At 48.9% G+C, this 22,807-nt stretch overlaps 1 protein-coding gene across 4 annotated transcripts in view; it reads right to left on the bottom strand.

Annotated features, from left to right (window-relative positions):
- Positions 1-526: 526 nt before the first annotated feature.
- The window catches only part of MTFR1 (mitochondrial fission regulator 1), a 558,490-nt gene continuing 536,209 nt past the window's right edge, over positions 527-22,807 (bottom strand). For 2 of the 4 annotated variants that reach the window (XM_069621121.1, XM_069621120.1), the window contains one exon: positions 527-2,745. In XM_069621121.1, the coding sequence (XP_069477222.1) occupies positions 2,677-2,745 (69 nt within the window). In that variant the 3' untranslated portion in view covers positions 527-2,676. The remainder of the gene's footprint in view (positions 2,746-22,807) is intronic. The other 2 variants (XM_069621118.1, XM_069621119.1) reach the window with 1 other exon arrangement.

The raw sequence follows: 22,807 nt of genomic DNA, 5'->3' as shown, positions 1-22,807 counted from the left end.
TCCTATGAACCAAACCAGACATCCATCAGTAAAAAAGAAATCATCTGTCTACTCTGTTTCACTTCAAACACATAAGCGTTGCCAAATTCCCTTAATTTTACCTTTCCTGGCAGCACCCTTTCATCCCACCACACAAACAATTATGGCAACTGCTTCATCTTTTACTTCAGTCTTTGCAACTACTGGATCCAAACCGAGGTGAGAGCTTAAAATGCTGAAGACCATTTCATTGGTCGGTAGAATTGCTAGTTGATTAGTTCCAAATGCTTTCTGGAATATTGATTTTTAAATACTGAGTGAAATGTTAATCAAGAAATAACAGCTGGTTGCAATAACCACCGTGAACCGGTTACTGGCATCAAATCGTGTCAATTGGTATTTCTATTAAAACAAAAAAATGTATCCGCTAGACTTGGGAGTCCCATTGCCAAAGATGCGTATGCTCCAACATGATCCAGAAGTAATCCTCTTCAACTAGTTCATCGCACTTTCTACAAAAATAATGTTTCTGTAAAGAATGCTTCACTGGAGTGGTGGACAGTTTTTATTTAAATGTGAAAGTACATGAAAACACAAACGAGGGCTTTAATATTAGTGTTTGAATGCCACTATTTGCTGTTTTCGGTTTTTGTAATGCATTCACATCCAACACTGGGAATGTGGCATGTAAAGAAACCAAAGCTATTCATTTACTTGGGCCTGCAGACTTTTAATGTGCTCTTTGAGGAGACATGTCAGGATATAATGGCATGTAAATTAGACGGAAAAAAACAGAGGGGACATTCATGCAACAATAACATAAGCACATAAATATCAAACATACAAATTACAGTACACAAATTCTCTTTGTGCAGCCCTATTCTAAAGGCGTTCCCCTTGCGCGAGTAGTTCAAACTAAATTAAGAGTTCACTGTGGTAAACTTTTGTCCTGCAATCAGAGACCACCGCCCTTTGGGGACTTTTCCCTTCTGACTCAGATGAGCGGTTAAGAAAAATAAAGGGTCGAGTTAAGTTGTACCATCTGCCTAAGTGCACAATGAATACACCTGCTGGGTAGTAATATATGTTGCGAGTGTGACCAACATCTGGGCAGGAGTTAAAAAGGGTTAAGGAGACCGTTTTAGTGGCCTGCTGGGCATTAAAAAGGCCCTGTGGGAGGACAGCCTCCCTGGCTCCTAATTTGTTGAGAGAGGGAACTCGAGACTACTCCCACAGAGATGCTACTTAATGAAATCCAATGCACAAAAGGCAAACTGGCCTCATTATATATTGGACTACTAGGGTAGCTTGCTCTTTTAAGTTACTGAGAAAATGAACTTTATGTGCAAACTTGGGCCGCTCTATGTTGCATTCCTAGATTTTAAAAGCCCTTTTGTAATACACATATTGGCAAGTCTGTCCAAGTGTGAAGACAAAGCACAGAGTTCTTTAAAAATGCAATAATTTAATAATTTACTCTAACACAAACTGGCACAGTATTTTTCTTGCAATATTCTGCTGCTGCAAACTGTAACGGTTTGAATAGTATCCCGTCATTTCCATTGTTAGCCTGGTTGTAGACAAAGAAGAAGAAAACAAGAAGCAGCCTCGTACATAACGCACTGCAAATACAAATGGAGCAGAAAAGACTTGTGTATGCAGTGCATCATAATTTAAGGAAGGACAGTGTGAGGATATAGTAGGTGGCACCATGACTGCTCGCTGGGATGGAGTGACAGTGCACTAGCCACCCCAACTCCGCCAAGTCATCCTTTTCATAATGGCAGTAACTCCAAATTTCAGAAGTCTGTAGGTAATATCTGTACTTCATATCATCTACATAATGGCAGTGCCTCCCTAATTTACTTGTGTGTACACACAACCCTTACATCGCATGAATTTGCTGCAAGATGTGGCAGAAAAGAAAATAGGCAGCCCTTTGGAAAATCTGGAATTCCAATGTCTTTAAAAGAAAAGACAGCAGAGAGGTTTACACCTTGGGGTTTCAATTAGCACACCCTTTAAGAGAAGTGTGGGAAGATTTGTACATATGTGCAACAGTAAAAAAAGACGGGCATATCTATAATCAGTTTAATGTAATATTGTTAAATGTATGTCGGAGAGCTTATAGTATTTATTCTAGGCTACAAATACAGATGTAAGCCAAACAGGAAAGCTACCCAACAAAGTTCAATTCGTTGGTAGTTCCACAATTGGTTCAAACATATATTGATGTTTTTATTTAAATCTGCAAAGTTTTCTGCATTTAATTTTTTCATCAACAGTTTGGCGATGAAGCAAATGTTGACAAGAACTGCAAGCTGGCTATCCTGCATGATCAGTCCGAAGGACGGTCATTAAAGTCTTTCCATAGGATTCGTAGGAGAATTTCCACACAATTTGATAAACCAGCAACCAAAGGAGGTACATTTCTCCTCCCACAGTCCAATCAAAGGTTATGAATGCTGCAAATCACAATGCCAAAATTTGATAATATGCAATGTATAATCAATTTGGTCGGTAACTCTCGGTACTGGACACAGGCCTATTTTTATGCTGAATATTTGCAATAAACCTACTTAAAAACAAGCAGAAATGAATTAGTGTTGTTGTCTCCCTACAGCAATGCAAGCATAAATAAATCTACACTACAGTCAATTTAAATTTCTGTAAAGACAATCTTCGGTTTATATCAAATCAAGATTGTTGAGATGCTTCAACCAAGGTCTTCATCTTTCCTGTAGACTTGAGCATGTGTGGTCCAAACTGCAACAAAAAAAAGCACAGTATATAAACTCCACATAATAATAAATGTTCATACGGTTTACTTAAAATGAGCTTTTATTAGGAAACTGATCCTTGTAGCATGTTTAATCAATGGCAAAGATAACCGGGTTAAAGCAGTATTATCAAACAAATCTAATTCATTTATGATTTTACTTGAGCATGGAAAGTTCAGGGGTCAGAGGGTTGTACTGCAGTTAGGTCTACCAGTTTGTTTATGATAAATCAGGTAGTAGGTTATCTGCAAGTTAATCAGGGGCTGTGGCAATCAGTGTGCAATGTAGTCGCAAGTTGGACTCAGCCTTTATCTTGAGGTCGACACATTGTGGGGTACTTTTAAACTGGATAATAACATTTTATTACAATAATTAGCAAGAAGAATCGACAGGAAGCCATATACATTTTTTATTTTATTTAGGCATGAAAACACATTTATGTACTAGTATTTTGGCGCAAGGATCAGGGTGGTTCGATACTGCTGCTTGCAGTCCCACAGGTATGTTTTTAATACAATTCATGTTTACGCTGCTTATGTGGTGTGCTGCACACCACAAATGATACACAAGTCAAACTAGAAGAAAGCACCTAAACACCTGCACGCTTGCACTTAACGTTTATTTTCTCAGTTTCCCCATATACTAATGTGAACAGCACCTGCGTATGGATAAGTGGATGGATGATGCCACATTGGTGACATGTCTTCTGCAAATCTTTGGGCCTTTTCAAGGCTTGTGCTGCAAAGCTCAGTGGATGATTATTGGCCTCGTACCGGGGATAAGAAATTAAAGAGTGCAGTGCAAAATTGTATCGAGAAAAATGTGGAGAGGGCACAGAAAAAGAAATGATCTACATGGGAAAATGGTTTGAGCTTTTGGTTCTTATATCTTTTAGAGAAAGACACATTCATAGGTAATGGGGATTGAAAAAAAGTATAGCTGCTCTGCAGGAGTACAGGGATGAGTAGTGATGAAAACTCCTGCTCAGACCCACTCTACTACTAAATCAGGAGTGATCTAAATGATCAACGTAAAACAATCAAAACATGAAGGATAAACCTCTACCTCTTTAAAAAGGTAGTCCAAGCCGAGGGCAGGCCAGCTGCTTCGAGAGGGGGGCATAATCTAGAAGGAACAAGTTACTTACCTGTAACTGTTGTTCTCCAGCATGGGTCTGGCATGGATTCACATGCTCATGAATATTCCCCGTCGTCAGGCTGGGAATCCTCGGTAAAGAAAAAACCAGTATCAGTTTCGTTTCTGATCTGTCTTTCGTAGTAGTAACCAATCACTGATCTCTGCGTCATACTGACCACAGCCAATGACTGCCCTCTACCTAAGCCCCGCCTCTGGCAGCCATATTCAGATTTGGAAGAACGTGAAGTGGCAGTATGACCAAGTGAAGAGCCGCAGAGGGGTAGGAGGGAGGGTTCGCATGTGAATCCATGCCAGACCAATGCTGGAGAACAACAGTTACAGGTAAGGAACTTGTTCCTTCTCCAGCATGGGGTCTGCCATGGATTCACATGCTCATGAATAAAGAATACATAGCAGTACACACATGCACAACCACGGGAGGTGGCAAAGGCTCAACATTAAGCATTACATCAAACTCAACATTAAGCATCTTACCTCCTCACCAGGCTCACCTCAGGCGAACAGGTTGCGCAGCACTGCTTGGCCGACCCTGGACTCCTCCCTGGAATCCCGATCGACGCAGTAGAATTTCGTGAAGGTGTGCGTCGACCTCCACGTAGCAGCCCTGCATATGTCCAGCAGGGGCACACCAGAAAGGAACGCCGTGGTAGCTGCGATCGCTCTGGTGGAATGGGCTCTCGGACGGCCAGGCAGCGGTCGGTTTGCCAACCGATGACAGTACATGATACAGCCGGAGAGCCATCTGGAAATGGAAGCCTTCGAGAGAGCCTTCCCCTGATTGACAGGTCCAAAGTTCACAAAGAGTTGTGACGTCTTCCGAAAACACTTCGTGCGGTCCACGTAGAACTTCAGCGCTCTAGCCACATCCAGCGAGTGCAAAGTCCTCTCAGCCGGCGACGAAGGCGACGGGAAGAACACAGGTAACACCAAGGGTTCGTTGAGGTGGAAGTCCGACGGCACCTTGGGCATGAAGGAGGGGTGCGTCCTGAGCACCACCCTCGTGTCGTGAAAAGTCAAGTACGGGGCCTTGCAGGAAAGGGCCTGGATCTCTCCCACCCGTCGTGCGTAGGTGATGGCCACAAGAAATGCCGTCTTCCACGACAGGAACTTCAACGGGGCCGAGTGCAGAGGCTCGAACGGCGGTCCCATGAGCTTGGTCAGCACCACGTTGAGCTCCCACGCCGGGGCCGGAGCCTTCACCGGCGGGAACGATCTGAACAGTCCCTTCATGAACTCTTTCACCAGACGATGAGACCACAAGGACGTCCGCCCCGTGGTTCTGGTGTATCGGGAGATCGCAGCAAGATGAATCTTGATGAACGCGTGTGCCAGTCCAGCTTTGGCCAGCGTCAACAGGTACGGCAGTACTTGGGGAGCCGTAATCCTTAGAGGATTAATCTTCTGTGCGTGGCACCAGACAGAGAACCTCTTCCATTTGTGTCCGTAGCATTTAAGAGTCGAGGATGCCCTGGCCTTTGCAAGAACCTCTCTGCAGTCGGCCGGTATGTCATATCCTCCAAACTCTAGCGCTGCAGGAGCCAGGCCTGCAAGTTCAGTGACTTCGGGTCGTGGTGGAGGATGGCGCCTCCTTCCCTGGAGAGCAGATCCGGGTCCACTGGCAGCTTGATTGACGGGGACGCTGACAAGTCCAGAAGGTCCGGGAACCATATCTGCCTCGGCCACGAAGGTGCGACGAGGATCATCCTGCACCGTGACCTCTTGAGCTGGTTGATGATCCGGATCCGCAGTGGCAATGGAGGGAACGCGTATAGGAACAGGCCCTCCCAGGGGAACGAGAAAGCATCGCCCATGCTCCTCGGTTGGGGAAACCTGCTGGCGAACCTCCGGCACTTGGAGTTCGACGCCGTCGCGAACATGTCGATCTGGGGTGAGCCCCACCGTCGGAAGAGGCGATCCACTAGATCCTGCCGTAGTTCCCACTCGTGGCACGAGCGCAGCTCCCTGCTGAGTGAGTCGGCGATGGTGTTTTTTATCCCTGCCAGATGAAACGGCACCAGAAACATCCTTTGGGCGACGGCCCAATGCCACAGGTCCTGCGCCTCCTTGGACAGTGCTGGGGACCTGGTTCCGCCCTGTTTCCTGATGTAAAACATGGTGGTGGTGTTGTCGGTGAAGATCCTCACCACCTTGCCCTTGAGGGACGGAAGGAAGGACCTGAGGGCCCAAAACACTGCACGGAGCTCCAGGACGTTGATATGGAGGGACTTCTCCGTCGGGAGCCAAAGGCCTCTTGCGTGCAGTTTTTCGGTGTGCGCTCCCCACCCTTCCAGGGAGGCATCCGTGGTCACTGTCTCCTGGTGGCCTGGGGTCTGGAAGTCCATGGCCGCCGTCAGATGCGCGTGGGTGCCCCACCACCAGATCGCTCGTCGGAAACTCTCGTCGAGCGTGATCCTCTCCTTGAAGCTGCCCGTCGTTTGGATCCAGCGCGCGTCCAGGAACTCCTGCAACGGGCGCATCCGGAGCCTGCTCAGGGGAATGAGGTAGATGCAAGAAGACATCATTCCGAGGAGGGACTTGATGGACCTCACCTTGGCCGCGTCGGCAACCAACATCCGCTGTACCTTGCCCAGGATGGCCCTGGTCCTTTCCTCGGACGGGGAGGCCAGAAGGGACACTGTCGAGCTTCGCTCCCAGAAACAGTGCGTCTTGCGCGGGTACCAGGTGGGACTGACTTGGCGTAGTTCATGGAGAATCCCAGGTCCATGAGAAGTTGGACGGTCCTTGCCGTATGCTCCACGGCGAGCTCCCTCGTCTTGGCTCGAATGAGCCAGTCGTCCAGGTAGGGGTAGACGTGGATCCCCTCTCGGCGCAGCTGCGCCACCACTGGTGCAAGGCACTTGGTGAATACCCTGGGTGCCGACCGTAGTCCGAAGGGAAGGGCTCTGAACTGATAGTGACGCCCTTGGACCACGAACCTGAGAAATTTTCGGTGCCCCTTTAGGATGGGAATATGGAAGTAGGCATCCTCCAAATCGAACGACGACAGGAAGTCACCCTCCTCCAGCTGACCCAGGACGTGCTGGAGGGTGACCATCCGGAACTTCTGTGCCTTGATGAACTTGTTCAGTCGTCGTAGGTCTAGGATGGGGCGCCATCCTCCCGTCTTCTTCTTCACGAGGAAGTATCTTGAGTAAACTCCGGAGCCCCGAAGCCTCTTTGGGACGAGTTCGATGGCACCCTTCCTGAGCATCGCCTTTACCTCCAGGAGAAGCTGAGGGACGTGAAGCTCTTTCCTGGCCACAGGGGGGACGCGCGGGCACCTTCTTTGAAACTCGAGCGCGTGGCCCTGGGCTAGGGCGTCCAGCACCCAACCGTCGGTGGAGATGGACTCCCACACGCTGACTAAGCTCGCCAGCCGGCCTCCCACCGGGGTGCTTCGGTGGGGGCCCGACCCCACGGCCGGTTCAATCCTGCTTCGACGAGGCTTTGCCGCCTTGACCTCCTTGGCGACGACGGCGGGGTCCGCCTGACTTGCCTCGTCCCCTGTAAGCTTCCTGAGACGACGAACGGGCCGCTTGACGGTAGGTGGAAAATCCGCCGCCGGAACCTTTGGAGATGCCCTTGCCTCCGCCGCTCCAAAAGGGCGGCCGCCGTTGCTGGAGAACCCCGAGAGCCCGGGCCGTCTCCGTGTCCGCTTTAATGGCCTGAAGGGAATCGTCCACTGTTTTCCCAAACAGGTTGTTCCCATCGAACGGCATGTCCAGGACTCTGGTTTGCACATCTTGACGGAAAGCCGTGGCCTTGAGCCATCCACGCCGTCTAAGGCACACGCCATTGCCCAACTGGCGAAATCCAGTGTCAGCGATGTCCGTCGCAATCGTGATGGCGTGGTCCGACGCCACCTCACCTTCCTGCAAGATCTCCAGGGCCTCCGCCCTCTTGTCCGGTAGGAAGTCCAGCAGGGGAGCCAGTTTGTACCACAGCTCCCTATCGTAGCGGGCTACGATAGCCAAGGCGTTGGCCGCCTTAATCGTCGTCGCTGCAGACAAGATGCCTCTGCGCCCCATCGTGTCCAATTTCTTTCCCTTGCCGTCCGGCGGGGAAGTCGACGTGGAGGCCGCACCCCCCCGCTTTCTTCCTGGCCGCCGCAGAGACGACGGAGTCCAGGGTAGGCTGTGCCCGGAGGCACAAGGGGGCCGCGTCCGGGACCCAGTACTTCTTCTCGTACCGGTCTCTTCTAGCCGGCGTCGTGGATGGGTTCTTGAGGAGGGCGAGGCCCTCATCCCAAATATCGTCCAGTAGAGGTACCGCAAGGACCGTCTTCCTCTTGGCCTTGCGCCGTTGATAAAGGAAACCTGCCTCCTTCTCCTCAGGGCAGAGCTGGAAGAGCTCGGATGCCCTGGCGATCATGGAGTGAAACGATCCAATCTCGTCGGGCGGGGAAGCCCGGGTGGGAGGTGACGACGGCAGATCCTCGTCGTACACCTCGTCGTCCGTACCCGTCGCGGCCGTGTCAGTCCACGTATCATCCCCTCGAGTCGTGGACGGGGAGGAGGGCTGAACGGGGCGCGAGGGCTGAAAAGGAGGTGGAGGGTGAATCCTTTTCTTGGGGGGGAGGGCTGCCAGAAGGTCCTAGTTCTGGGTCCCCCGACGGGAGTGGCTCCTCCGCTGGTGGTAACGGTAGTCTCGTCCTTATCTCTGAGCATAAGGACTGTATAGCCAACAAAATGGCCGCCGAATTGTCTTGCGGCGCTGGCAGAGGGGAGTCCGACGGGCGGTCAGGGGCCCCGTCGGCACCCTCGACGATATCTTCGTCTCCTGCGTCGGGATCCCTCCCGACGGGCTGGTCTTCTTCCACGCCAAGGCCGTGGCTTAAGACCTCGATCAGCTCTTCCTCAGAGGTTGAGGCCAAATCCACGACGACTTCCTGCCCCTCCTTCTCCGCCGGAGGTTTCACGGGGGTCCCGTCGATGGGCATAAAAGAGGACTCCCTCCGCGGCGGCAGGGAGACTGAGCCCTGAGGTCGCCACCACTGGTGTAGCCTCCGCAGGATGAGCCAGGGCCGCCGCGACTGTCTCGATAGAGGCCTTGGCCGGATGGATTAAGGCTTTCACCACCTTAGGTGCGCTCACCGCCTTCTCCTTGAGGGGGGGGGGCACTGCCTCGCTCCCCCTCCGATGGGGACTTCGAGCTCGACCGGGGCCTCTCCAGGAGCTTCGCCGGGTGCTCGGCCTTCCTCTTACCCAACCCAGAGCGTTGGCTCGTGGTTGATGGTGCCGGGGAGGGTGCGCCCTGCCTGGCGCCCATAGAGCCCGACCGTTTGGCGCTCCTGGTGCCAGCGGACTCGCGGTGCTTGGCCTTGTGTTGGACCCCCGTCGCCAGGGCGTCCTCAAAGGTCTTAGAAGACCGCTCGGATTTCTTCCTCTTCTTCTCGCCGGACGGGCTCTTCCCTTCCAGCCAGTTGGCGAGACGTTGATGGCGGTCCTTCATAGTCCGCTCCGACATGTTGCCGCAAAACGCACAGTCCTTCTCCACGTGCGTCTTGTCCTCATGCAGGCAATAAAGACAAAAGGAGTGTTCGTCTTCCTTAAAGACATTCTGCAGCTGGCATCCAGGGCAGACCCTGAACAGCTTTCCGGGCGTCGAGCTTCCCTTCTCCTGGGCCATGTCCGAGATGGGCCTGAGAAACTTCTGGAGTCCTCCAAAAGCATAGCTCGACGAAATCTTCACCCTTGAGGGGCATAGACGAATCCGACACGGGTCCCCGTTGATCGGATGGAGAGTCGGTGGAGCTTGAGGCTCTTTTGACCGAAAAAACGAAGTTTTTGAGAAAAAACGTGAAAAAAATAGCACTAACGATCAGAGCAATAGCACGAGGATCCCAACACATGAACGTGCGGTAAAAATCTGAAGATGGCTGCCAGAGGCGGGGCTTAGGTAGAGGGCAGCCATTGGCTGTGGTCAGTATGACGCAGAGATCAGTGATTGGTTACTACTACGAAAGACAGATCAGAAACGAAACTGATACTGGTTTTTTCTTTACCGAGGATTCCCAGCCTGACGACGGGGAATATTCATGAGCATGTGAATCCATGCCAGACCCCATGCTGGAGAAATAAGATCATCAAAACAAAAAATAATCATGTAATACTAAATTAAAAAAACATCCAACCAAGGTTCTATAAAAAAAAAAGGGAGCCTTTAAACTAAACTCTAATAACCCCCCCAATGTAAAAGACGACACAGAAATGCAGACTTTGGAATACAAGGAAGAATACTGAATCTGAAGACTGGGATAACGCAGAAAATTCAGAAGCAATTTTCAAGTTCAATGAAGAGTTCTTTAGAAAGGTAGGGAGTGACGTCTTTACCGTCTTAATCGTCACCAGGGCCATTAAGGCAGTTTAGTGGGGACCAAATCACTTTAGGCTGGTCTCTGAGGTTCAGTTCCGATCTGAGAGCTTTCCGAGGTCATAGTCTGGTTGATGAGCAGGTCAACTGGGTAACACACCCGGTGCGGTTTAACAAACAGCAACAGCACTTGGCATGAAGAACATTGGGACAGGTAGGAGGTCTCCAAGGTAAGGCGTAGACCCAGGGTCGCTACCTAATTTGTAATAGTAAAACAGGGTTTGGGCACCCAGCCGGAACCCAGTGAGCTTGTCTATGTCAAAATAATAAAGGAACCTCCATTTAGGGTAAACGGTGGTGTGCCTGTTGCAGGTGCTTGTGTATTGGTGGACACTTGTGCCCCCGGTGTGCAGATTGAGGAATTATACACAGTTACACAGCCATTCTGTGCAAAGTCAATATATTTTATTGAACAAAAATCAAAGCACAATGTAGCAAACGCGTGTTTCGACCCAACTGTCTTTTTCCAGGCTGAGTTATTCTTATACCGCCTTCCTTATTATATGGTGTGGTAACCTAATGTTGCTGTTAATTCACGTTAGGATTTCAACAATTCTGATTCCCTTGTGATTTGTGAACTGCAAATGCGAAGCAAAGGAATCGTTCAGAAGCTTTTCAGCGTAGCTACAATCCAACAATCAGCCTGGAAAAAGACTGTTCGGCCGAAACACTTGTTGGCTACACTGTGCCTTGATTTCTGTTAAATTAAATACATTGCCTTTGCTCAGAATGGCTGTGTAACTATGTGTATAATTCTTAACAGCTTTAAAGGGTTTTGTTGAAACCTAACTGAAAACAATGGCAGCATTCAAATCTCACAAGTGACACAACAATGTTCCATATTGGGGACTTCTGACCATCATAGCCAGGAAGGTTGCCAAAGAGTACTTGCAGGGCTGCGTCTTAGCAGGCAGGGCTTGTTCTAGTGCAGCAGGTCACCCAAAATGTCTCTTGGAAGTCTTTATCTTCGCCTCTATGGAAGAGGACAACCCTACACCTCCCTTCAGCCCCCCCCAACCTCCTGCCGTGTTGCATGGGGGACACCACTTCAACTCCCAGACTCCTGACCTGCCCCCCACATAAAAAAACACACCACACATGTATGACAGATGTTACATAACTTTAATCATCTTTCTGATACTTTTATCTGCTTAGATTCACAAGCTTTGCATTGGCCGACATCTAGTGGTTGGCGGGATATTGCATGACTGATTTTCGAAAACAAAAAGGGACGTCGACAGGGCGTGTCTCCAAAACTATCCCTCGGGTGGTCCTTCATGCGTCGAGGTCCTCAGATTGTTTTGTTTCTGATGTGAGCTTGCATGAAGTGTGCGAGTACATTAAACAATGAAGATGGTGCAAGTTGTCCATCCACCTTCTACTCCGAAGAGAGTCGGAAAGGTGATTTTAAGCAGATACAAGCATCAGAAAGCTGATTACAGGTATGTAATATTTGGCATCCGAGGCTTGTGGCTCTGCTTAGAAACACATGCTTTGCATAGACTAGCAAGCAGGAGAAGGAGGTGGGGTTTTTCAAAGGAACAGAGGCAAAACGAGGTTTTAACACTGTTTGTCCAACTTGAGAATCGCTCTTTGCATGCAAGGCCACACAGTAATGTGTAAAATGAACTCCATGTAGCTGCCTTACATATTGCCTCGACAGGCACGTTTGCAATGAAGGCTAACATGGCACCCGTTCCACAAGTTGAGAATGCTCTAGGTGTAATGGTGGAATTTTGTTGGCCAATCTGTAACATTGTATGCACTTTACAATCCATTAAGAAATGGCTACCTTGGAGACAGGGTCACCTTCTCTTCCTGCAGCTAAAGAAACAAAGAATTGGTCAGTTTTCCTTGTTGGTTTAGTTTTGTTGAGATAGTACATAACTGCTCTCCTAACATGTAGTGTAGTGTGCAAAGCTCATCACCAGAGTTTTGCGGGATCTGGAGAAATGCTAGCAGTTCAACAGATTGGCTAACATGAAAGTTAGAAATGAACTTGGGTGCAAACCATGGATGTGTTCTTAAGTCTATGTCTTGTTTATCATGACAAAAGGTTCTGAGACTGATCATGCTTGTCGCTCACTTACTCTTCTAGAGGTGATGGCCATTAGAAAAGCATTTTTGTAGGTAAGATCCTTGAGGCTTGCTTTATGCATGGGTTCAAAGGGAGGGCCCATGAGCTTACCTTAGACAATGTAAAAATCCAACCCTGCGAGTGAAAGTGCAATTGGCAGAGGCATCCTCTTTACACCATCCCCCCATGAAAGCTTACACAACTGGAATCTTCCACCATAACTCGCTCCGAGGTAGTGCAAGCTGAAAGGGAGCCTAAATTGACTGAGAATTCAACACTAGGCCTGCATCTAACCGATGTAATAACTAATGTACCATGCCTAGAGACATGGGCGTAATTTTAGGAGGGGGGCAGGGGTGTTTGTCCCCCCCCAACTTTCATGGCTCACCATTTTGTCCCCATTCATTTGGCTGGGACACCTTTCCTTCAGATGTCATGTCCCTCCCTCCCACCCAAGATTTTCAGCAAAGTTACTCCACTGTCTGGAGAAGTCAATGGTATTAACATTGGACTTTCAACACCATATGACAAACCTCTTCAATTTGTTAAAATAGCAGTGTTAGGTCTACGCGCTTCTTGAAAAATGTCCATGTATCCGACAGGCAAGTTAAGATGTCCAAACTATGACCTAGGAGCCAAGCTGCTAAATTCACTGAGGGTGTGGGTGGAGGGTTGTGTCTTAATGCTGTGACAAGTTGTAAGGGCTGGAAAGTTTTATTGGTGGGCAAACAGACATTTTTAGTAGGAGGGAGAACCGGGTCTGGTGTACCCACACTGGAGCAATCAGGATCATTGTTAGGTGCCCCGATGCATTTTGTGGATTACTTGGTTGATTAGTGGGGTTGGGGGGTGGTGGAGAAGCTTATGCAAATATCTCTGACCAACTGATCTTCAGTGTGTTGCCCTTGGATCCCTTCTGGGGAAACCCTGAGGCATAGTAATGGCATTTTGCGCTTTCTTGTTTGTCAAATCATTTTGTGAAAATATTGTTCACAATGTCTGTAGTACATTTCCATTTGTGTTCTAGGGGAAGGTCTGGGTCTCTGCTTAGTGCGTCTGTTAGACTGTTGTGTTCCCCTGGAATATGTTGTGACATGAGGTAAATCTGCCTCTGGAGACTCCATTTACAAATCTTCTGTGCTAGTCGAGATAGACTTCGTGTGTCCCACCCTGCTTGTTGCATCTAAAAACATGACGGTTGTGCTGTCCGTGAGAGCTAGTAACATCTTCCCCGTCGGGTGGTGTTGGAAATCTTGTAGGGCTTTGAATACCGCTAGCAGCTCTATGTAGTTTATATGGTTCTTTGTTCGCATTTGTGTCCAAATGCTGTGTGCTGTCTGGTGGAGATAAATGAGCTCCCCAGCCTGAAAGTGATGAGTCGGATGTAAACATGGCTTTTGTCTGTAGTGTGACAAATGGTTTGCCTTTTACCAGATTGCCTTTTGTCCACCACTGAAGTGCTGTCACCAGAGTTTGCCAAATTACCACTAGATCATTCCCCTGTCCATCTGCTTGAGACCATTGTTTCACTAGACATTCCTGGGTTGGCCGCATGAGCAACCTTGCATGTGGCACAAGATGCCATCATACCAAGAAGGCACATCACCTTATGTTATCTGGCAACCAGCTGTGTAACAAGGGATTTGGCCCAGCAGGTTTTGGACCCTCTAGTTGAAGGGGGAACACTAGGGTGTCTTCTGTCTGAATAATTGCCCATAGAAATTGTTTGACTTGGTTGTATGTCTTCTCATTGATTGAAAAACCTTGTTGGAACAGGAGGTCTATTGTGTCTTGAGTTTACTGACTGCACATTGACGTGCGTCTCCTGTTCTGAGCCAGTCACCCAGATAAGGGTACACTGGGATCGATTGCCTGCGCATGCGAGTCGCCACTACTGCAAGTACTTTTGTAAACACCTGAGGGGCTGAGGCAATACAGAAGGGTAGCACTTTGAACTGTTAGTGTGTGGATCCTATCTTGAATCTCAGGTATTTTCGGTGGGCTGACACTGAAATATGAAAGTATGCATCTTTCATATCTTGCGTTGCCATGTAGTCTCCCCTCTTTAGTAGAGGAATGACTTCCTGTAGAATTGTCAATCTGAACTTTTGAGGCTTGACATACGTATTTGCAGGTCTTCACTCTACCACTGAGCGCTTTGTCTCGTCTTTCTTTGGCATAAGGAAGTACACAGAACAGATACCCTTGTTTACCTGTGATAGTGCGCACAAGTGCTATGGCTCTCTTCTGTAGTAGTGGTAGTATCTATGCTCAGAGAATGAGTTGATGTTCAAGGACATGTTCCTGGATCTTATGATTGCATGGTATTTCTATTAACTCGATGCAATACCCATTTGTCACTGTTGATAGCACCCACTTGTCTGTTGTGATCCCCTCCAATGCGTCGGCAAAAAGTGAAATGCCACCCCTACTGGGGATACATGGGAGGGGACTTGCAACTGAGAGTCTTTATTTGGAGGGGGTAGTTAAGCCTCTAGACGCTTGGCTTCTACCTAAACTATCTCCTAAATTAACTCCCGAAAGGGGTTTGGAAGGTTGGTAGCTGTCCCTGGCTCGTGTACAATGTGCTAGAACTACCTGGGGAGTACGGCGACTGTGCGCTCTGGAATATCCTTCAGCGCAAAATGTGCAACGATTGCTGTAAGCACCTCGTTGTGTATAAGGTTTGTTTGTAATTTGATCTAAAGTTTAAATTGTGTCTGGTTCTTTTTTGGCTGTTTCCAAAACGTCATCAACGGCTTTGTTAAAAACACAATCTTCTATGGGCACGTTAACCAGAGTGGCTTGGGTATCGAGCCCGAGTTTCTTAGCAAAGCATGACATTTAAGAAGCATGCCCTCGGTTACTACCCTGCCAGCTGCGTCTGTGGCATCAAGCTGCTCGGAGGGAGGAGCCATCCAATATTCTATATAGATTTTATATAAGGCCTTTTGATCCATCATGTGTTAGCAAGAACCTCTCGAATGAGGTAACCTGTCGTGTAGTTGCTGTCCTAATGTCTACATTAATTACCCAGTGCCTTAGTTGAAAATACCATTGTCTCTCCCCCTCCTCCACCCCAAACTCCTGTTTTGCTCTGTGAAGGAACAAACCTTCCTGTCCTGGAACATATCTCGAATAGTCCTGCAGCCACCCTCACGCCACTTCCCAAAGGCCTCCTGTTTAGTTCCCAAAGTGAAGTCCCCGTTGTTAAAGATTAGTGTAAATGGAGACGGGAAGGTCGTTATTTCTTGTTTCTTCACCAGTTTGTCCCAGCTGTCGGCCAACAATTTGGTTATGGCGCTCATGTACAGGTGTTTCGGCCTAAGTTGTTGCTGCAACCACAGCACATCCCTCTGGTTGTGCTGTGCTATGGCTCTATCCATCGTTACCCATTCCTTCCCTTCAGTCCCAGAGAACCATTCTCATATCACCCACAGTTGTGCTGCCTCGTAGTGCTGTGGGAATTTAGGAATCACCAGCCCCCCCCCTCCCTCACTGGGGCCATCAATAAATGACGGCTGATTTGTGGCTTCTTTCCCTCCCATATGAATTTACTAGTTACTTTCCCCAATTCCCTGAAGAAGTTAGAGAGTATTGCTAGCAGGATAGCCTGGAACAGGTACAGCAGTCTGAGTGTAACCATTTTGACTGCTACCATCCTTCCCATCCACGAGAATCTGAGATTTCTCCACTTTAGGAAGTATTTCCTTATCGCCTTTAGTGCTGGCGGGTAGTTGGCTAAAAACCACCCCGACAACTCTGGTGTTATTTTGACCCCCAGGTATTTGATCCCCCCACCCCCCGGACTCGATATGAAGGATGATGATGATGCCTTTAACTCCGCCGTTTCTGCCCTCCCCACCATTAAGTTTAGCAGTTCAGATTTATTAAGCTTGATTCGCCAGTCCGATATTTTCCGAAATCTTCCCAGAAGCGCCCTACTTGCTTTTATTGATTCACTGGGGTTGGCAAGTGCCAGGAGCATGTCATCAGCAAAAGCTGCAACCTTATGTTGCTTACCCGCAAAGGGAATACCATGAATCTCCTCCGCCCCCAGTATTGATTGTAATAGGCACTCTAGATAGACTGCATACAGCAACAAGCATAGTGGGCACCCCTGTTTAGTCCCCCTGCCCAGGCGAATAGGGCGTAACATGCTACCGTTCACCATTAATTGTGTTAGTGTTTTATAATTAGCTTGGACCATTTTTAGAAAGTCCCCCCCCCCCCAAACCCATTTTCTCCATTACCCTAAATAAGAAGGACCACTCCACTCGGTCAAATGCGTTTTCCGCATCTAGCGATAGCCGAAACGCTGGAGTGGCCGTCTTGTGGGCTTTCTCCACTAAGTGTGCCACCTTCTAATGGTGTCCGCTGTCTTGTCTTCCCAAGACAAATCCTGACAGATCCTGATGGATCAGTGATGGGAGATAGCACTCTACCCTATTCGACAAGTATTTTAGTGTAGATTTTTGCATCTACATTTATGAGCGCTATGGGCCTTTATGAGGTGCATTACGTGGGGTCTTTATTTGGTTTTGGTAAGAGGGTGATCTTGGCTTCTTCCACAGAAGGCGCGATACGACCCGTGCGCTTAAAAGTGTTGAATAGCTGCGTCATGTGGGGGAGCAGCATGAGCGCATACATTTTTATAAAAGACAGCTATGTAGCCATCTGGTCCCGGGGCCTTATTCAAGAGGAGTTTTGCAATCATTCTCCACCTCTTCCGATATTTCCTGGCCCAGTACTTCTTGTGTGCTGGGGTCCGTTTTGGGTAACTGTATTTACCCCAAGATGTCTATCTGTTGCTGGCTCTGGGATTTTGAGATGAGTATTAGGCCTCATAGTACCCAGCCAGGCAATCCTGAATCATCTACGTTGGGGAGAGGCGGTGTCCCTCTTCGTTTAGCAATATCATAATATTCTGACCCCCCCGCTCCCCTCAATAGTCGTGCCAGAAACGCATCTGCCTTAAGGGCTTTTGTATAGTATTTTTGCCTGACGAACAACAGCGCCCCCCTCTGCCTTCTTTGTTCTAAGTACCCCTGGTTGCCCTACTGCTCGGCTATATACACCTTAAGAGTGTTCCTTTTGGGGGTATCTCACACACTTTTCCTAGCCTCCTCCACCTCTCTCTCCAGTTGGGTCTCTTAACACCTTCATCTGTTTGTCCCTTTGTGCCCTTGCCACTATGAATTATCTATCTATCTATCTATCTTGTACCACTAACCCTAAGACCTCAGGCGCACACAGGAGAAAAGAAAACTAGGACAGACAGACAAAACACGAAAACCAGGGGAGAGAGAGATGGGGAGCAAAAATCATTTTACATGCCAGAAAAGTAAAGATCATTAGATGTTAAAACAAATGGCAGTGTAATGATGAAAGTATCGGGTATAAAACAGGATTATTCAGGGCCTGTGTCAAATAGGAATGTTTTCAGTTGATTCTTGAACAGATAATGTATTGCTTTCTGCCAGATATTTAGGTATAGAATTCCATAAGACAGGAGCCCAGGAATTAAAGCCGGCACCTCCAAATCTCTTCAAAGTGAACGAGGGTTGAGCTAGAAAAGTATTACAACTAGACCATAATAACCCTCCAGTGGATTTTCTTTTTACCCTAGCGGTAAAATATGATGGGGCATTGCCCTGTTAACATTTATACACAATGGAAAGCCCCTTATGCTGCAGACTTTATTGGACAGGCAGCCAGTGCAGGCTGCACCTAGCCTCAGAAATGTGCATATTGCGCCTGAGGCCAAACATAGCTCGCACTGCACTGTTCTGGATCACCTGCAATATCTTGAGATTAGCCTGAGATGTACCAATTAAAAGGCTATTACAGTAATCCAGCTTCCAATTCACAATTGCAGCTGCAATCAATGCAATATTTTCTATTGACAAATAAGGGCGTATTTGCCTGAGAAGCTGGATGTAGAAGTAGCAGGAAGATTTGAGATAGATAGTTTGTCGAGTAAAAGACAGTTGGGGGTCAAAAAAGACACCAAGCTTTTTTACAGTTTTAGATACATGAACAAATGTTGGCCGATCAAAAAATTAGCATAATTCGCATCCAGCTTCCTCGGCCGCTGCTGAGTGCCCAAAACGAGCAACTGGGTTTTGGCATTATTAAGAGCCAAAGAGTTTAGGTCTATCCAGTTTTTAATTTCTGCAAAGATATGGTTAATACGCTCTAGATCCTTATGATATTCACCAGTAAGTTTGATGACAATCTGCGTATCGTCGGCATAATTGGCAAAATATATGCCCATAGCTGACAGAAGAGCACAAAGAAGGGGTGAATAAATGTTAAAGAGAAGGGGCGAAAGACGTGACCCCCTGGGGGACACCACAGAGTAATGTAGAGACAATAGAAAAAGCATTGTCCTTGGTTACCCATGTTTCGAGGACCCAGGAAGGATTTGAATCAGGCCGCTGCTTCTTTAAGACATTTGCCAACTGAGATTAATCTGTCCGCCAGAAGTTGATGATCCAAAAGCAACAACAGAGCTGTGTTCCCTTCATCAACAATACCGGCAATGTAAGTTCTCCCCTCATTGTTGCTTTGAATGCATCCCACTGGGGGCCCTCTCCCGTGTCAGACCTTTTGTTGAGCTCAAAGAAGGTCTTGATCTGTCCACCCCAATCCCCTCAAGTACTCCTGTATCACCGGGTCCCGAAACAGTTAACCAGGAATCTTCCACCTCCATATGTCCTATGTTCATCCCTGCAGGTTCATTTTCATTGACACCATCTTGTGGTCGGCTATCCCCAATGGGCTTACCTCCACCTCCTCCACTCTCCCCAGCAGGTTCGCTGACACCCATTTATAATCAATTCTCGATTGTGAACCTCCAAAAGGAATGTATATCTCTCCTTTTCCCCCTTTAATGCCCTCCAGACTTCCCTTAGTACTGCGCTCTCGAATCTGTCCTGCAGTTGGGCCGACACTACTGCATCCCCTCCCAATCCTCCCTGGGCCGTCCTGCCCCGAGACCTATGCTAACCCATGTTGAGACCCCTCCCACCCCCCAATCAGGATTATGTAGCCCTTCGTGAAGACCTCTAGGAGGCCCCTCGTGAACAATTCCTGACCTGTATTAGGTGCGTATACGAACGTCAGGGTGTATGCTATTCCCTTATATTCTCCTCTTAGGAGTATATATCCCCCGCCCTTATCCCTTTTAATCTGAGACTCTGAAGTCCATGCTGGTCTTATTGGCCAGCGTGACTCCCCCTGCTTTCGGTGGGACTGATTCAAAAAATATGTGGGAGAAGCCTCTTAGTTTGAGTCGCCCAGGATCCTTTAAGAGGTGGGTTTCCTGAAGATCCAAAATATCTGGTCATGGCCACCCTACTAAATCTCTCCAACTTTTTTTTGAGGGGGTGTTGAGCTCTCATATTATGGGTTATCCATTGCACTTGCAGGTAACCAGATCTTGCTCAAATGTTCTTCCCCTTTATTCCTCCCCTGATGGATGGTCCCTTCCCCGTCGCCTCCATATTATGCCCCTATGTTGTACGGTTGCAGTCCTCCGTAGGTCCTCCCTGAGCTCCCCCCGCCCCCGGTGCCTTACTACTTTGCCCTCCCCTCATCCCTAACCCTATCTTTGGGATGAACCCCTCTCCTCCCCCAAAATAGTGTGCACTCCCTGTATCCCTTTGCCAATTCTGTTTGTCCCATAACCACCTCTATCCCTCATTTCCACCTCCACCTTTGGCCTCCTCTTCCCCTTTCGGGTGCGGGCCTCTCAGTGTTGCTCTTCTGTGCCTTTCCCCCGCCGTTGTTCACTCCCACGGTCTGGGCCTCGATCTGTTCTCTGGTGGGGAGGGCCCCGCTCCCTGTTGATCGTGTCCCAACTCCAGGTGCATCATATCCACCGCCTCCTGAGGGGATACCACTTGCTTTTGTACTCCTTCCCACTGAAACAGCAGACCAAAGGGGAAGGTCCACTTGTACCTGATTCCTCTTTTGTTCAACTCCGACGATTGGGCCCATTTGGCAACGCTTGATTGGTGTGCTGTTCACCAGGTCTTGGTATAATGAAATCTGGTGAACCTTGTATAGCACCGGCTCCTGTAACCTAGAAGCACTCAAGACTGCTACCTTTTAGCCATACCTTGCGAATGCTGCCAGGACATCCCAGGGTCTCACACTGGCGCCCTTATTTCATCAGCTTACCCTGTTAATTCGATCCAGCTCAATTGTCTCTGGGTCTACTCCTCCAAGCAGGCCAGCAAAGATCCTCAGTGTCTCCTCTTAGGTCTCCATCTTGAACCAATTCCAGCAGTAGTTTAATTCTAATGTTCACTCTCCATTACCTATTTTACATATTCTCCATTTGCAACTGCAGGTTCTGCGTTGCTATGTTTAGGCGTTCTATGGCCTCTGTATTTTCTGTAACCTTTTTGTCCAATTCCTGCAGACCCCTTTCCAGTAAGTGTGTCCTTTCCCCAGCTGGCCCACGTCCTTCCTCATTTCCACCAATGCGGAGTTGAGGTCTGTATGCATTAGCTGGAATTGTTCTTGGAAAGTTTTGGCCAGGGTCGCCTGGAGGAACAGCGTTTCTCCGTGAAAATCTTGTCTAGCTATCGGTCCCGGTGGGTCTCCTGCTGGGGGGGCCCTTGCTCTCCGTCGAGCGGTCCAGGCTGTTCTTTCCCGTATCCCTTGCTTCGAGGGTTGGCCACATTATTGGGAGGGTGCCCGGCATGTCTCCCATGGGGGGGCCCGCTTTCGTTACCCTGCCCTTTGCTTTGGAAGTAATTTGTGTCCCTGGGCCTAGCCCCTTCCCTTCTGCTTTGTCCTTTTAGCTTAGGGCTTAGGCCACGCCGCATATTAGTGCTCTTTTGGGGTGTGGGGACCTTCTCCCCGTCCTTTGCCCTGTCTCTGGGCTGCTTATTGCTAGAGGCCTTGGTCCCCCCCACCTTGGGCATAATGTCTGCAGGCTTCTTCTGGTCCCCGAGGTCCTGTGTGGCCTCCCCAGGCCTAGCCCTGGCCCAGTTCTTTCTTGGATCGAGGTACCCCTCCTTCCTTGCCCTTATCACGTTCTCTATTTCTTAGAGGGCGGGTAGGGGGGTCTGGTTTGTCCTCCACGTCACCATTCGGGGCTCTGTGCCTTTATCTTGTTGACTATCGGAAGCCCCAGGTCCCCAATGTCCAGTGGGGTCTCCACTGATGGGCAGCAGGCAATACATCTGCTCCAGTCCGGATCCCCGGGGCTCACCTCTCTTCCTTCACTAGCATTTTACCTTGTGTTTGGCACCTTTGAGGGTCTGGTCCGGGGCTCCAGAATGCTGCCGTGCCCGCCCCCTCTCCCGGGCGCTGCGCCACACGGTGGGCTCTTGGGTCCTGGGCGGGATCCTGCCCCCCTCTCTCACCTCACTGCATCAGCATTCCTCCGGGGGCCCTTCCTCCTATCACTTGTCCCCTCTCCTCCAGCCCAGATCGCCAGCTACTATGTGATAGTCCGTGATCGTCTGTTCTTGCGTGGTTGCCGGGTTGGGTCCCCGCCTACCTCCACTGCTCTTCCCCAGGACCTGCTCCGCCGTCCTCCGTTTGGGGGTGCACTGCCGATGGATGCCTCACTGCTTCCACTGTAACCCTCCTGCCCTCACTGGTACACATCCTCTGCTATTTTGCCATTATAGACCTCACGGCCCCGGCATTCTGCTCATCGCTGAGTCTGGTTGTGTGCACCTCTTCCTTGCTGCACTAGGTCCCACGTCCGCAGCTCTGTTGCCTGGGCGCTCGCCCAGCCTTCAAAGCTCTCCATGGGGTCCGTTCCACTTACGGGGGTGCTGGATCTGCCTGGTGCTTGGCCTGGGAGCAGCCGTTGACACGTCTACCTAGTGTCGGCGGCCATCTTGGAATCCATCAGGCCTGTTTTTAATGATGGCGTTCATAGCATTTTTGCCATCATGTAGGGTCTTTAGAATCCGAACGCAGTAGCTCTGTCACCCCGCTGACTTGTTCCTCTACCTGGTCCCAAAGTGCCCTGTTAAAGCTGGCTAAAAAGGTAGTGTTGTTGGCTATTTGCATCTGGTACGTAGCGGAAGTTGCTACCTTTTTTCCCAATGCAAAAGACCATTGCTTTCTTTGTCAAGAGGGGATTCAGAGGTAGCGGCAGTGGGGTACCTGCCCTTTTACGCACCATTGTTACCACTATAGAGTCAGGTTTAAGTGACCCCTGATGAAAAGAGGATCTGTGGGGGGCAGACCAGAAACACTTCTCAATGCGTGGATTAACCACTTTAGTTAGCGCACGAGTAGCTGGAGAAGGAAGAAGACTTATTAAACTAATGGGGGATGTACTGCCTAACATACTTACTTTTGTTTATTATATTCTCTACAAAGTCAGTGTATTCTTCTGCCTCACGATTATCAATCTTAAAACGACCAGTAGCTCTTTTTAAGAAATCATTAAGTATTTGGTCAT

The sequence above is a fragment of the Ambystoma mexicanum genome, chromosome 5q, assembly GCF_040938575.1.
Source record: "Ambystoma mexicanum isolate Mex_15411 chromosome 5q, UKY_AmexF1_1, whole genome shotgun sequence".
In the NCBI taxonomy this organism is placed as follows: domain Eukaryota; kingdom Metazoa; phylum Chordata; class Amphibia; order Caudata; family Ambystomatidae; genus Ambystoma; species Ambystoma mexicanum.
Note: the sequence above shows the minus strand (reverse complement) of the source record. Positions and strands in the feature narration are given on the sequence as shown.